Source organism: Trachinotus anak, unplaced genomic scaffold (genome assembly GCF_046630095.1).
Source record: "Trachinotus anak isolate AG129_WGS33_773 ecotype Australia unplaced genomic scaffold, CSIRO_AGI_Tana_v1 ptg000019l, whole genome shotgun sequence".
Taxonomy (NCBI): domain Eukaryota; kingdom Metazoa; phylum Chordata; class Actinopteri; order Carangiformes; family Carangidae; genus Trachinotus; species Trachinotus anak.
Genome location: NW_027273870.1, coordinates 14,906,229 through 14,920,776, shown reverse-complemented (window position 1 = coordinate 14,920,776; position 14,548 = coordinate 14,906,229). Strand labels below are relative to the sequence as shown.

The following is a 14,548-nucleotide window of genomic DNA, read 5'->3' as shown; positions in this document are numbered from 1 at the left end:
TTCTTTGTAGGACCCCCTTCAGCAATAGTTTCAGCTTCAGTCCTCTCAAGTTTCTACAGACTCTGAACCTGGATCTGGTCAGTGTATCTCAGTCCTCCTGTCAGATCCTCTGGACAGTCTCAATGAACTGTATTCTTCAAGTCTCTCCACAGATGGTCTGTGGGGTCTCAGTCTAGACTTTGGGACACTCAGGGACAGTCAGAGACTGGTCCTGAAGACTCTCTTGTTGTCTGTGTGCATCAGGTCATTGTGAAGCTGAAAGGTGAACCGTCACTCCAGACTCAGGTCTTGTGGACTCTGGATCAGTTTTTGTGGTCCTTATCCAGGTGATTAACAGTATAGTTATTAACTCATTTCAGAGCCGCTGTCCTCTTTTCACAAAGACCTGGATAGATAACATTTTATTTTAGGTGTTGTTGAAGCCCCTGAACAGATCAAAGAAAGGGATCATCCATCACTGCCAACAGGTACGAACAGGTACTAACAGGTATGAACAGGTAGGCTGGAGTGGAAAACACCTTTAAACAGCCAGAAGTCCCCCAGGCTGTAGTGACGCCTGGCTCTTCTCTTTAATTTCTTATTCCATTGTAAAAACAAAGTTGTTAATACAATTTCTCCAAATGTTGTGTTGGTCTAGTGCCCTACAGCTAAACAGTATCTACACAAATAATTAAGACAATAATTTATTTTACTGTCCACCTGTTATTCACTTGTTCCTCATTTGCATGCTTTCTTCCTCTGCAATGAGGTTTAACGATCAGTAGGACAAATTATTATTGATAACAAAAATTATCCACAGTATAGCTGCGCCCCCTAACCCCCGCCCCCAACCCGTTGCTTCCTGCTCTGCCTCTGACTGCGACTTCCCTAACCCTGGTCCTCTGACTTTAAACTGGTGCATTTAAATGTTAGGAAGAGCAAAAAAGTGTCGTCGAGGTGTAAACGTTGTGGTTCCAGCCTCAGCAGCTGCTTTGGTCGAAGGAAAGATCGCAGGACGACCGGATGTGTGATGGATGACCTGATGAGACTATTTATCTTTTTTATCGGTAAGTTATCAACGTTATAATTGATGTATTTGTCCATTATGTCTCTGATATGTCGTAGGCTTTACTGGAGGAATCCTAATATGAGTTATATAATTGTGCGACAGTATCAGTTTGGTCTGGGGACACTTTTTAAAGCGGGTGTGGTCCTAACATCGTTTCATATCGTAACGTATAGTATTTCAGCTCAACCAACTCGAGCAACACGTCATATATAACGACAGACAGACAGATAGATAGATAGATAGATAGATAGATAGATAGATAGATAGATAGATAGATAGATAGATAGATAGATAGATTACTTTATTAATTAAAATGCCATAGCAGCTGAATAAAAGTACAATAAACACAGTACAAGACAGAGACACAAGATAAAAATACACAGAAATTCCTTAAGTATAAATAGAAATGAGGAGTAGATATATATAAATAAATAGGTGTATGAATATGGACCAATGTGCAGGGGTGAGAGTGCAGAGTGTTTTGGTGAATTATGAAGATGCCTCATGGGCATCATGAACATTACAGGACTGACTTCCTGTACGTTCTCTTTACAGCATATCTCTGTAAGGCTTCATTGGGGTTTATCATTTTGCTCTTTGGGCCTCACTGAAACACTGTGAGCTCAATGTTTTCTTCAGATCTACTGACTGTTCAGTCTGCAGAGTCTGACCCTTGTTTCTTTTAAACGGGGATCAGAGTCAGGGTCGAAATTCCTCGGTCTGTGCAACATTTGGTTTGTACAACAAAATAAAATGAACAAATTCCATGACCGTAAAAGATAGTAATACTGTGGAATGCAGCATTAAGGCACTGTGAAAGAAATTTCTAGAAATGATAATATTATTAATGAGAATAATATAATTAGTTGTACTTTTGCATCAACTATCTGTAATGGAAACAAGCAGGGTTTTTCCATCCTACTGTTTATGGTGTCATCACTGACAATACAGCTGTTTACAGTAAACAGTTTATAGGGATGCAGCCTTTCCAAACATCCTACAACTTGAGGAAGGTCATGGACTTCAGATACTGCCCTGTTTGTTTATTTATTTATTTTCTCTGTATTTTTACTGTTTTGCACCAAGACACCAAAACAAATTCCTCATATGTGAAAACCTACTTGGCAATAAAAACAGAGCTGTTCTGATCATATAGAAAGTTACTGTCACTGAGTATCTAGTTACAAGCCATCACCTCTGCACAGCAGCATACTGGTCCGAGTTTAACTGATGGATATGTTTTTTTTTTTGTTTGTTTTTTTACAATACATCTTTACTTTCCATAACAATACATTTCTGTCTGTTGTGATGGACATGTGTACAGGAAACAGCCATTGACCATCAAGAACTAGATTCATGTTGTTTGTTCAGGATGAGGAGCAGGTTTAATCAAGGCTATAGACAAACAGAGACACCAGGACACCGGACAGGGAAGAAGAAACCACGCCCTGCATGTTGTTAATATATTTACTTACAGTTTCATTTGCTCAGACAAACAAGAAATTGTTATACCTTGTTGGCTGAGGTGCGCACTCAGTAGTCTCCAAATAAAATAAATAAAAACACTTTAGCTTTGATCAGCCTGCTGACCGAACGTGAGAAGGTTACCAGCAGAAATATGTGAACACAGTAAGAATTTAACTGGAGCTGTTTATGTCTTATGACACAGTGGGATCAGTAATTGACCTTTTTTGGCCTGTTTATACAGTGGGTTTATTCCTAAAGCAGTGATTAGTTTTGCTTTAAGTGAATACCTTTTACTTTTTACAACAGAGAGAGTAAACTAACAGGAAGAATTTAGGCATATCCTTCCTTTTAATCAGCTTACATCATGTACTAATCATGAGTTTCACTTTCTCCATACATGTAAATTCAACAGAAATTCAAATCTACCAAGGCTGGAGCAGCCACTGAGTTTGAGCTACTAGGATGAGATGAACTGAATTTTCTTGAAGTGGAATTGTCTAAATCAACAAGCTGCAATCTATTGAAAATTGTTGAGCATTGGTAGGTTATCAATTTATTGGCTATCAGAAATTACAAAAATATTGATATTAAGAATATTAATATTAATTAATAACTTAAAAATGAATTAAAGCTCCTTGGGGCACCCAAGTCGTACCCAAGTCGTACCCAACTATTCTGTTCCTGAGATAGGAACAGAATAGCCAATTTTGATAAAATCTCAATCTCAATTAATTTCGAATTCAAATTAATAATTAACTTAATAACTACAACCAAAATTACCACATCAACAATAAGTACAAGTTGATGGATTGAATTCTACTGAGAAAAGGTTGGCAATATACCTCTTTGTGCAACATAAACACACGAGCAGATCAACTGAACATAAAATGTCTCATCTACTAAGTATCTACAGCCGTGTGTGTGTGTGTGTGTGTGTGTGTCTGTGGGGACATAAAGTCAAGATGCCTGATTCACGATAGCAAACTCAAAGATGGCCGCTGAGACCACATGACATGTGGGGGAGGGAGACAGTGAGTATCTTGGTTTTGGCCAGTTCAAATTCAAGGTGTGTGTGTGTGTGTGTGTGTGTGTGAGAGAGAGAGAGAGAGAGAGAGAGAGAGAGAGAGAGAGAGAGAGAGAACATACAGGTATGAGGTTAACACTATGACCAACCAACAACCCCAGCAGACATAACAACTATAAAGTTCAGTAGATTCACTAACCAGGTCAGTACTTGTACACTAAGGAAGGTTAACAGTCCTGTAGTTAGCAGTGCTGTGCTATGCTGTGCTAGGTTAGGTTGGTCCACTCAACTTTACCCAGTCCTTGAAACAAAAGAGAGAGAGGGGTTCTTTCCAGTGTTGTGCTCACAAAATCCAGTGAGTTTGTGTGACTTCCTGGTGGAGTGAAGTCCTGTCTGGGTGCGTGGCTGTTGTGTCACTGAGGAGCTTGCTGGTCCCTCCTTTGTTCTCCTTACTGATTTAACCTAAAGCAGGCACTCACATTGCTATTGTTGATAAGGAGTGTTGTGGAGTAGTCTGCTGTGAGCAGGCCTGCAGAGAAGAGGTTCCAGGCAGCAGCAGTGCTAACCTGCTGCTCAGAGCCCTGTTGCTCCCACAGAGACAGGGGAGCAAAGAGGAGAAGAGAGGGAACAAAGGGGCACAGCTAGGTTTTGTTGGCCTGATAACACCTTGGATCACATGTCACATGTGAGCAACACTAACTGGTGGTTAGGTCCGCGGGCGGGGGTGGCGTATGAGGTATATGAGGTATGTGAGCATGGATAATTAGCAGCGACGACAATGTGGAAGTCACTATATGAGTGTATGTGCAACAGAGTAAGTAAACAAATTAACAACATGGAGGGATTTTAAAGGCAGAACATGGAAGATCTTCAAATCTTAAAAAGACTATACTGAGCTTTGCTTAAGCTTCATGTAAAGTTTATTACTTGAGTAAAACATGACACAAATAATCAAAGCTAGGCCAGCAGATCTTTAATAGGTTTATATCTTCTCAGCCACAATGGGAGGTGGAATAGAAGCCTGTCTGTCATAAACACTGGGGACAAGAGAGATCATTTAAATATGGGCATAGTGGTGCAAACTGTCTTCTCCTATAAACAATGAGCCCATAAATCATCTGTGCAGCAGGTTATTATGACCCATAGTAAGGTTTGTTGCTAGGCAACATCTAGTGGCCATGTAAAAAGGGGAAAAGTGTGGTGACGTAGTGTATAGAGCAACAAAATCCACGTCAGGAGGAGGTTTGGGTGGATGGATGGGTCAACAAAACACTGGAATATGACACAGGAGAGCGGTGTTTGAGTAAAACAAATGGCTGTTAATATAGTAACCATGGGTCGTATCAGAGGGTTGTTGGTTGTTGAGGTTGGAGGACTGGTTGGAGGACTGGTTGTTCAGGTTTTAGGACTGGTTGGAGGATTGGTTGGAGGTTGGAGGACTGATTGGTGGACTGGTTAGAGGACAGGTTGCTTAGGTTAGTGAACTGGCTGGAGGATTGGTTGGAGGTTCAAGAACTGATTTGTGGACTGGTTGTTCAGGTTTTAGGACTGGTTAGTAAACTGGTCGGAGGACTGGTTGTTCAGGTTGGTGGACTGGTCAGTGGACTGGTTGTAGGACTGGTTTTTCAGGTTGGCGGACTGGTTGGTGGACTGGTTAGAGGTTGGATGACTGATTGGAGGACTGGCTGTTCGGGTTGGTGGACTGGTTGGAGGACTAGTTTTCCAGGTTGGAGGACTGGTTGGTGGACTAGTTTTCCAGGTTGGAGGACTGGTTGGTGGACTGGTTAGAGGTTGGAGGACTGTTTGTTCAGGATGGAGGACTGGTTGGGGACTGGTTAGAGGTTGGATGACTGGTTGTTTAGGTTTGAGGACTGGTTGGGGGACTGGTTGTTCAGGTTGGAGGACTAATTGAAGACATGGTGTTTTACTCAGTTGTAAATATGAAAAGTAAGAGATGTAGTTGAGAATGAAAAAAGAAACTCTCTCCCTCTCACCTGTGCACAGCTGGTAAAGTCCATGTTCCTGAAGGGGGGCTCCATAAGAGGTTTTGATCTGACACTGTCATTCTGTATCTTGCAGTTCTGAACTCATGTGCTACTGAGAAAGTCAACCTGGCCAGCACTGTAGGAGGAAACATCACACTACCTGACCCTGTGGATGATGGATTTCTTTCATTTGGACCAAAGATTATTGCAGTGTTAAAGAAGAGGGAAATCCAAATCCTGGAAGAACTTTACAAGGACAGGCTTCTGTGGAACAACAACACAGGGCTCTTGACACTCACAGGACTCCAGAGGAACGACTCAGGGGCTTATGCTCTTGACTCCTCTAGATCTTATACACTCACAGTGTATGGTGAGCTAACATTTCCTCTGCCAGTATACTGATCACTGTATTGGTGGTAATGTGCTGCTAACAGTGTCTACCTTTGTGACCTTAGCAGTCCATTCTGTGTTACCTCCTTAAACCTTGGGTGAGGAATCAGGGTCGTTTCTTCACCCATGGTTTTTCATGGTCCCACAGGTGATGAAAGGTTCACTGTGGGTAAAATCAACATTTGAAGTCATTATATTGCGACTGCCACTGAGCAGTAGAGTTAATGTGCCTACCGCTGTCATAACAGCTCAACACTGACACTTCAGCTTCGTAAAGACAAAAAAACATTAATCTCTCCAGGTCCATTGGTTCCTGCAGACAGGGCTGATGTTTGTGTCAAAAATAGAGACAGGATGTTTGTGCAGACCTTTATAAACAGACCAGGAGACACAAGAAAGGTTAAAGGCACTTTATTGTAATCTTGGCTAATTAATGGTTCTGTTGAGAAGACTGGATGTGGCATGTATGCAGAACGTTGGCGTGGTGAACCTGAGGCACAGGCAGTGAGCAGAATCAGGCAGAGAGCTATTAGAGCTCCTGAGACCAGACATACAAATGAGTTTGTAGCAGAGAACATGGCCAAAGCACCCGTACCACAAAATGAACGACCAGCAGGTGCTCAGGTGGAACGTTAGAAAGGGAAACAGGAAGCCACGCCTAGCACACACACACACTCCCACAGTCCCTCACACACACACACACACGCACACAGAGAGAGAGAGAGAGAGAGAGAGAGAGAGAGAGAGAGAGAGAGAACAAACAAGCAAGTACTGCAGGTCAGATAGCTTAACTGTAAATAGAAAAATTCGACAATAAATATTTACAATAAAAATGTTAAGAAATATAACTTAAATACTTAAATTTACTAGTAAACAGTTGAATTTAAAATGGAATTAGATAAATTAATTTTGAAAAGGTTTTATTTTCCTATCAGTGGATGAAGTTAAATTTGTTCTTCATCATTTTCTCACTGTTCATTTGTTTCATTTGAACATTCATATTTCATGTTGTCTTGCTACCAGTGACGACTGCTCTGTATAGTTGTATACAGCATCTCGTATAGGAGATCTCGCGGAGGAGATTGTGAGTGTGATACATTCACCATGGGGTGTGTGTCTGAATATGTTGGTGACATTGAAGAAAGCTGTTCATTTGGTACAGTAGCTTCCACTGAGAGGACAAGCCAGTCTTTACTTGCTACACTCAGAAGCTAGCAGATAGTTTGTCCATTAGCATCCATCCACCCATCCATTATCTATACCAATTATCTGTACAGGGTAGGGAGGTGGGGGGTGGAGCCAATCCTAGCTGACATTTGGCGAGGGCTGGGTACACCCTGGACAGGACGCCAGCCTATCACAGGGCCACATGTAGAGACAAACAACCACTCGGGCTCACAGTCACACCTACGGGCAATTTAGAGTCACCAATTAGCCTAATGTGCATGTCTGTGGCACAGAGATGGGGAGAACGTGTCTCAAATCCCGAACCTTCTTGCTGCATTTTCTCTGACAAACTATGTGATGTGATGCAGATTCATGTTGAACCGTGTACTGTGGCAAGTTTCACCCTAATTTGCACGAGGTAACATTTTTCAGTCTGCGCTGGTTGTTGATCCCGTTCCCTGAACGAGGGACAACACAGAGGGTCTAATTCTAGGGTCTTCACCAAAAAAGACCAGCGGATAACGTGGTCTTCCTAAACACACCATCATAAAGTCAGTCTTGCTTAATACAATTGACTTTAGAAGCTCTAAGTTTTAATCTGCCATCCTTATCTCGTCCAGACGCCGTCCCGACACCTGCAGTGAAGCAGCTGAGTGTGACCACAGAAAGCTGCACTTTACTGTGTGTCGTGGACAAAGCTGAAAATACAACACTGCTGTGGTACAAAGATGAGGAGATCCTGAACCAGAGCAGCTCCGCTCTCTCTCTGCCTCTCACTGTACACAAGAAGGACTACATCTCTTCATACAGCTGTGAGGCTGCTAGTCCTGCTGAGAAGAAGACTCTGTCTGTCAACGTGAAGACGACCTGCACTGAACAGACCCACACAGACAGCAGAAACAAGAGACACTGTGAGACAAAATAATATTTTAAAGGCTGTTGTCATTGGTACATTACATGTTAAGTGTGTTTTGTTGTGTGCGGTATTAGGAGTTCTTTTCTCTTGTCTGTTTTGACAGATATAATTGGAATTACCATCCCCATCCTGTCTGTGGTGATTGTTACACTCGGTGCCTTTATCATCAAGAGGAAGTGTCACGACAAAAGCAAGAGAACCAGACAACCACCAGGTTTTTAGTCTGTTGTTTTTTAATCTCACTGCTTGATGACAGAGTTTTTCATATTTCTCTTTGTACTTTTCCAGGATAAATCTTTCATTTAAAAATAGATCGTATTAATCATAGATCAATACAAGCAGATCAATTCCAGTTGATTTTAGGTCTGGTGTGAGTAACCTACTCCGAAGGGTAAATGCTGGTAACTGTCTACTGTTTGTGTCAGCTGTGTATAAGGCCCCATGGTGTGAAAGACTGATACTCCTCATATACAGACAGGATGATTAAACTTTTGTTTTCACTCGGTAGCTGGTTCTTTGTTTAACTGTGGTTGTGAATGTAAACACAGGTAAGAAATGAACTGGTTTCACATTAACATGTCTCACAGGGCTGATGAAAGTTCACCGAGTTTGTTTTTCTCAGGTGCTAGACAATCTCTTACATCATTAATGGGAATATTAACAACACTCATGCTCTACTGGCCACTGTGGATAGATTAGCAAATCCCCAACACAGTCACTGCAGGAGTTTATATTGACAAAAAAGTGTAATGAGTTTGATTTTTTTTTTGTCAGTCTCTATGTCTGAAAATACAACTGATAGTAAAACTCATGAAGAAAATGTGCTGCATCTGAAGAATCTACCTGCTGCATTGATCCCCTACCCAAAGGTTATTTTAAAAGCATTTTTAGCTGTTTAGAAAGGCTTCCTTCTTTCAGGTACTTTCCCAACATCACTAAAGACTGCAGTTATCAAGCTGCCTCTGCAATTAGTAATTATAGACCCACAGTATGTCAAACCTCCCATTCATAGGCAAGGTAATTGAGAAAGTTTTTAACCAAATCAGTAACTACTTGAACATAAATGGCTACTATGACAACTTCCAATCAGTTTTCTTCAACATCACAGGACTGAAACTCCCTGATAAATGTACTAAATGACAGTGGAGACATGTATGTATCTGCTTCCTGACAGTCCTGCTTCCTGCTTCGCCCCCACCACAATCGCTGCCAGAAAAACTGAACTTTATCAAGTTTTACGCCACATTTTTACATTACGCTCTTTGAACCTCGGGTGTTTTAAATTTTATCTTTTAACGGGATGAAGGATTTCACTCATTGGATGGCTGGATTTTAAGTTATCAATAAATCATGCTTAGTGAATGTGAGGGGCAGCTCGGCCCGCAACCACTCACTGAACCGCATCTGAGAACAACTGAATTTTAAAGTGTTTTTGCTCTTGCTTAGTATTTCATCAGTTTTAACAACTGATTTTGTTAAGTTGGAGTGGATGAGACATCTACAAAAAATTTGGCCATGTTCTTGGTAAATTCTTCTGGACTGAACTCATCTACAATGGCTGTGTGTATGTACTACAAACTTCAGTATTCATAGTTAAAGGGTGATCTTCACTGCCTGAAATCAGAACTATGGCAAAAAAGACAAACAGATCAAAAGCTTTGTCTCCGAGGCTACAGACCAGGCTCAGCACATCTCCCAACTATGATCATTCAGTCCTGGAGGCAAGACCACCTCCTCCCTGGTGTCACAGTTGGTCTCGGCTTCTGCGGCCCCCCTTCCCTGGCTGGCCTCGATGCACGCTGGCACTGGTCCTCTCTGCCCGGAAGGTCCAACATCTGAAGTGAGTGGTCACTCACGGAAGTAGTATGCCATTGTCAGAAAAGGGATGCAGCTGTGGAAGTCGTCTTTCTACCTCTATTCTCCTAGCTAGCCTTGATTTTATCTATAATTTTAACCTTTTCTGGGATCATGTCTCTCTCAGAGCAGAGTAGCCAAATGCTATTGGCTAACATTCAGCATGTAGTCCAGTCCTCTCCACGTGCATGACTGTTTACACAGCACACGACCACCCTGAATCTCCCCAATCCCTTGACAGACTCAACTCCTACAATCGTCTCCCATGATAGCACCCTCCTTTCATCTTCAAACTTTCACTGATCCATCCATTTCATCACAGCAACATAGTCTGTAGTCGGAAGACACTATTCTGTATTGTTTTGCTGACTCTGTGTATCTCACTGTTGAGAACCTCCAACAGCCTTTGATTGTTATTCAAGATGCAATTATCAACCTAAAGCTAGTACTAGCAAACAAAACCAAGTTCATGCTTTTTTCTAGAGCAAGACATTTTAAAAGTCTGCACCTATCAACACTAAATGGTAGTAATATTGAAAGAGTCACAGGGTATAAATATTTAGGTATTTGGTTTGATTAATCATTTACATTTAAACAACATATTAAAAATCTCATCACCAAACTGCAGCAAAAACAGATCCAGCTTCCCTTTGCAACCTGTAGACTCAGTTTATCATTCTGCCCTCAGATTCATTACTGGAGATCCCTGTAACGTGCACCACTGCACCATGGATAAAAAAAAAGTTGGTTTGTCCTCTCTGGTGCAGGGTTGTGATAAACACCTGTACCCTTTTATCCATATAGCACTTATTGGACATTCACCACCCTATATAACATCTATGCTGGACTGGACCACAGGACCAGACCAAACTCAACTAAGTGTCTTGTGCTTCAAGTCCTGCTCTGTTTACTCTGAACTTGGAAAATCTGCCTTTGGTTTTTGGTCAGCAAACACATGAAATCAGCTGCACACTCTCAAGATCAACATGCTGATGACCCCTGGACAGGCCAATGATTTCAAACTACTTCACCCCAGTGTGCAGATGCTTTCACTGAGTTATGTCCTCTTTTGAATTGTGGGGGTTTTTGTATGTGTATCTTGAAATCATTGCAAATGTCTGTCTTCCTATGTGTCTGTCTGTTTCTCCGTCTCAGATTCCCTATGTCTCTGTCTCTCTGTCTCTGACTCTGTGTCTCTGTCTCTCATTGTCTCTGTCTCTCAGTCTCTGTCTCTGACTCTGTCTCTCTGTGTCATGGTCAGAGACTTTATGTTTTCAGGTTCTCCATGAACTCACTGACACATTGAGGGAATTTCCTCTTCATTCATTTTGACTTAAGTATGAACCGATTCGTTTATGGTGGTCAAACGCCACAGTGACCTCACAAAACTCTATTGACTATAACTCAAGAATTCAACCCTGTAACTCAGTAAGTGGAGACTGTGACCATGTTTCGCACAAGGTCAGATATTGAACTGGTGACTCTGACTTCACCTGAGAACCGCTGTGACTGTGGAGATCTTCATCTGCTATGGTGAAAACGTGTGTGAAGCATAGATGAGACTAGACAAACATTAAAAACTGAAACTGAAACAGGAGACACCAGCTCTAGTTTTGTAACTGTGATTCACTGGTTTTTAAAATATAAATATTAAACTTTATTTGTATCTTTGCAGGTTCAGTGAGCACAGAAGGAGAAGTTGAGTATACTCCTATACACGTAAATGAAGGCAGACACAGTCAGGTTGGTACTCCAGTAATCCTGTTCCTCAGCAATACTGTTAGTAACAATGTTTCCTCAGTTGTCCTCCCACAAAGTAAATTCATCATGTCTCCTTATTTGGGCTTTACAGGTGGCAAACAGCTCATGAAGGCAGTTAAAACTTTTATGTCCAGCTGCAGCAATTTGCATAAAACAAATGAATGATAACTCAGTCATGTCTGACTTGACACATTTCTTTCGGATACCACTGTTTCAGATGTAATTTGGAAAAAAGGATATATATAACAAATAAACGTTAAAATATATATATATATATATATATATAAATATTAAATAAATAATAATATAAATAAATATTTAAAAAACACTCTTTTTAACTTTAACTTGATATTTATCTGTACACCATGGGTATTTCAAACACAGGAGCTAACAGCTAAGTCAACATAGTTGATTACAAGCATGACAAGTATTACTGGATGATTTTGTTTGAAGGGCGTCCGACAGTGTCAGATACTGAAAACCTATGCTTTATGTCAAATTGTTTCATTCAACTAAAGCAGCCAGAACAAACAGTTCGCTTGCTAGCTGGCTACTAGCCTCACACCTCACCAGATCATTAAATGTATCACTGGTAATATCACTTTAAAGCCTGTGTTTCAGGCGGAGCAGATGTTTCCTCTCTCCCTCTTCAGCTCTTCCTTCCATTGCTCACTTCCTGTATATTTGTTCCACCAGGGAGGAAGTTTCCCAGATTCCTCAGCAGCTGTTGACAACTCCCATCTGACAACAGTCTATGATAAACTGGAGGTTCATCGCATCGTGCCACCTCACACAGCTGAGGTTTGAGAGCCAATGATGGACTTTCCACATACAGCAACATGGACTGAACTCTGAAATGGTGTCCAGACTCATCTTTAGATCTTCAGATAAACAAGAAAAATGATAAGACGACTGCAAACAGAAAGTTTGACTGTCTGCAGATGAATGTTTTTTCCATTTCAGACTGAAACTACTGAAGGGTTTCAGTGTCCAGAGGCTGGACTCACAGAGGGACATGTAAAGATGTTGTTGAGCTCATCTCGGTCCAGTTTTTAAACATTTCATTATTTTGTATTTGCATTTTTGGTCCAGTTTTATTCGTCTTTGCTTTAGTTGTAATGTTTTTCTTTGTCAAAGAGTCTCTGTCTCACATTATCAATGCTGCTGTAAGGAAACCCTCACATTTCAAAGCTGATGAAGGATGACAGTGGTGCATACTACATCACAGCCTGGATCTTACAGTAGGTAGAGATAGTTCACCCACGAGTCAGGTAATATTCATCTCTCTGGTTAGAAGAAGAACTGGTGACTATGTTCCTCTGTATTACTACATTATTAACTCTCCTGCCTAGAAACGTAGAAACTGAAAAGATCACTGGGCTCAATTTATGGCAGATTATTAAAATTAATTAAACTACAATAATCAGTCCAATCACTGTGTGGATCTGCATCAATTTAACTGGTACCAGCCACGCATCAAGTATCACAATTTACTCCAGTGTTAGGAGCTGGGCAGAAGATTCGTACCAGTACCTACAGATCTGCCATTTCTTTCTAAAGGAAACAATCCCTGACTCTGATGAGCCCTCAAGAATAACTCAGATGTTTATTGATGCTTATGATACAAAAGTTATCACATGCAAACTTGAGCCCTTTTGGGGAGTGTTCCTTCTGGTGTCAGAGATTTTGCGTCTGAGCTGTAATTTTCCCTTTTCTGACCTTTCTGCACCTTGGAAATATCAAATATCTTCTTAAGATATTTATGGCTGCAAGTAAAAAAAAAAAATTACAAAGTTCAGGCAATTATCAGCTCTGTTCACAGTGGAGACAATGACTGTGACTCTTCATGGACAGATGGAGAAAGGGGATAAATACTGAGAACAATGGGATTGGTATAATTATACAGACTTCAAACTGTTGCACTGTAATTGTATGCTCCTTCCTATATACACTATGGACTGTACCTTCTTAATTTATTATTATTATTATTATTATTATTACAAGAGGAAGAAGAAGAAGCAGAAGAAGACGAAGACCTTATTTATAAGAAGGACATCAGGGGACATGAGACAGAAAACAGACTGTAGTCTGACTCCTCACCCTAGGTGGACAGGAGGTGGAGTTACCTTTACAGGTGACAGTTATGACAGTTGAACCCGCCGGTGTGAAAAAGGTTTCATTCTTAGAAAGGAAGTGGAGAACAGCAGACAATGGTTTTCATTGCCATGTAATTTAAAACACTGGAGCTTCTCTGTAAACAGATGCTTACAGTGTCCATGTCACTCAAAACATATACCTCTGTTTTATTTTGAAATCATAAGAGTAGATGCAGTGTGTGTACACTCACACATAAGAGTAGTGTGCAGCACACAGGGGTTCAGTAAAACAAGGATTTGAGTTTGGTTTTACTTTGTCCCCCCTGGTGGTTACATCAGAACAGAACAGCATCGAACTGAAAACAGTTCAAAAACAAAAACTTTTATTATTAGAATAATAAGGCCCTGAAACATCTCTTAACATAGCATTGTTGTTGAAACAGGAACAGAAGTGTGTGATTAAGTTTTGGTAATTACCCAGTCCTTTCTAAATAAAAAAAATGGCCACAATAAAATTGTAAAATGGCCATAAAATTGATAAATGGCCATAAACCAGCTCTACTCACAGATGTGCTTCACAGCCCACAGTGGCCTCATGTTCACAAACACACGACAGAAATGGCTGCCTCAATAAGTAAAAATGTAACAATCGCCATGTGTGGTACAGTCTGTCAATCACATGGTAGCCCTGCCATAATGCATACCTTGCTTTATGGACTATTTTCCACTGACATATGACATAATTTAAAAAAACGAACATGTTTTGAAGAAGACTTGAAACAAGCGATTGAGACTATAAACGTAGAAAAACGTTTACTGAGGTAATAAATCAAGTCAGAA

General features: G+C 40.8%; 1 protein-coding gene across 1 annotated transcript; it reads left to right on the top strand.

Moving 5' to 3' along the window:
- The first annotated feature begins 873 nt into the window (after positions 1–873).
- On the top strand, positions 874–12,554 carry LOC139637157 (CD48 antigen-like). The gene is made up of 6 exons (XM_071505739.1): positions 874–1,046; positions 5,619–5,894; positions 7,702–7,992; positions 8,101–8,211; positions 11,527–11,594; positions 12,309–12,554. The coding sequence occupies exons 1-6, from the start codon at positions 1,010–1,012 to the stop codon at positions 12,417–12,419; spliced, it is 894 nt and encodes a 297-aa protein (XP_071361840.1). The 5' UTR covers positions 874–1,009; the 3' UTR covers positions 12,420–12,554.
- Positions 12,555–14,548: the final 1,994 nt, after the last annotated feature.

What these genes read in the sequence shown, in the direction of transcription:
- LOC139637157 (XM_071505739.1), top strand. Translation starts at nt 1,010, where the DNA reads ATGGATGACCTGATGAGACTATTTATCTTTTTTATCG. An exon ending in ACTATTTATCTTTTTTATCG is followed by an intron (nt 1,047 to 5,618) that starts GTAAGTTATCAA and finishes TGTATCTTGCAG; the next exon opens with TTCTGAACTCATGTGCTACT. An exon ending in ATGAAGGCAGACACAGTCAG is followed by an intron (nt 11,595 to 12,308) that starts GTTGGTACTCCA and finishes TTGTTCCACCAG; the next exon opens with GGAGGAAGTTTCCCAGATTC.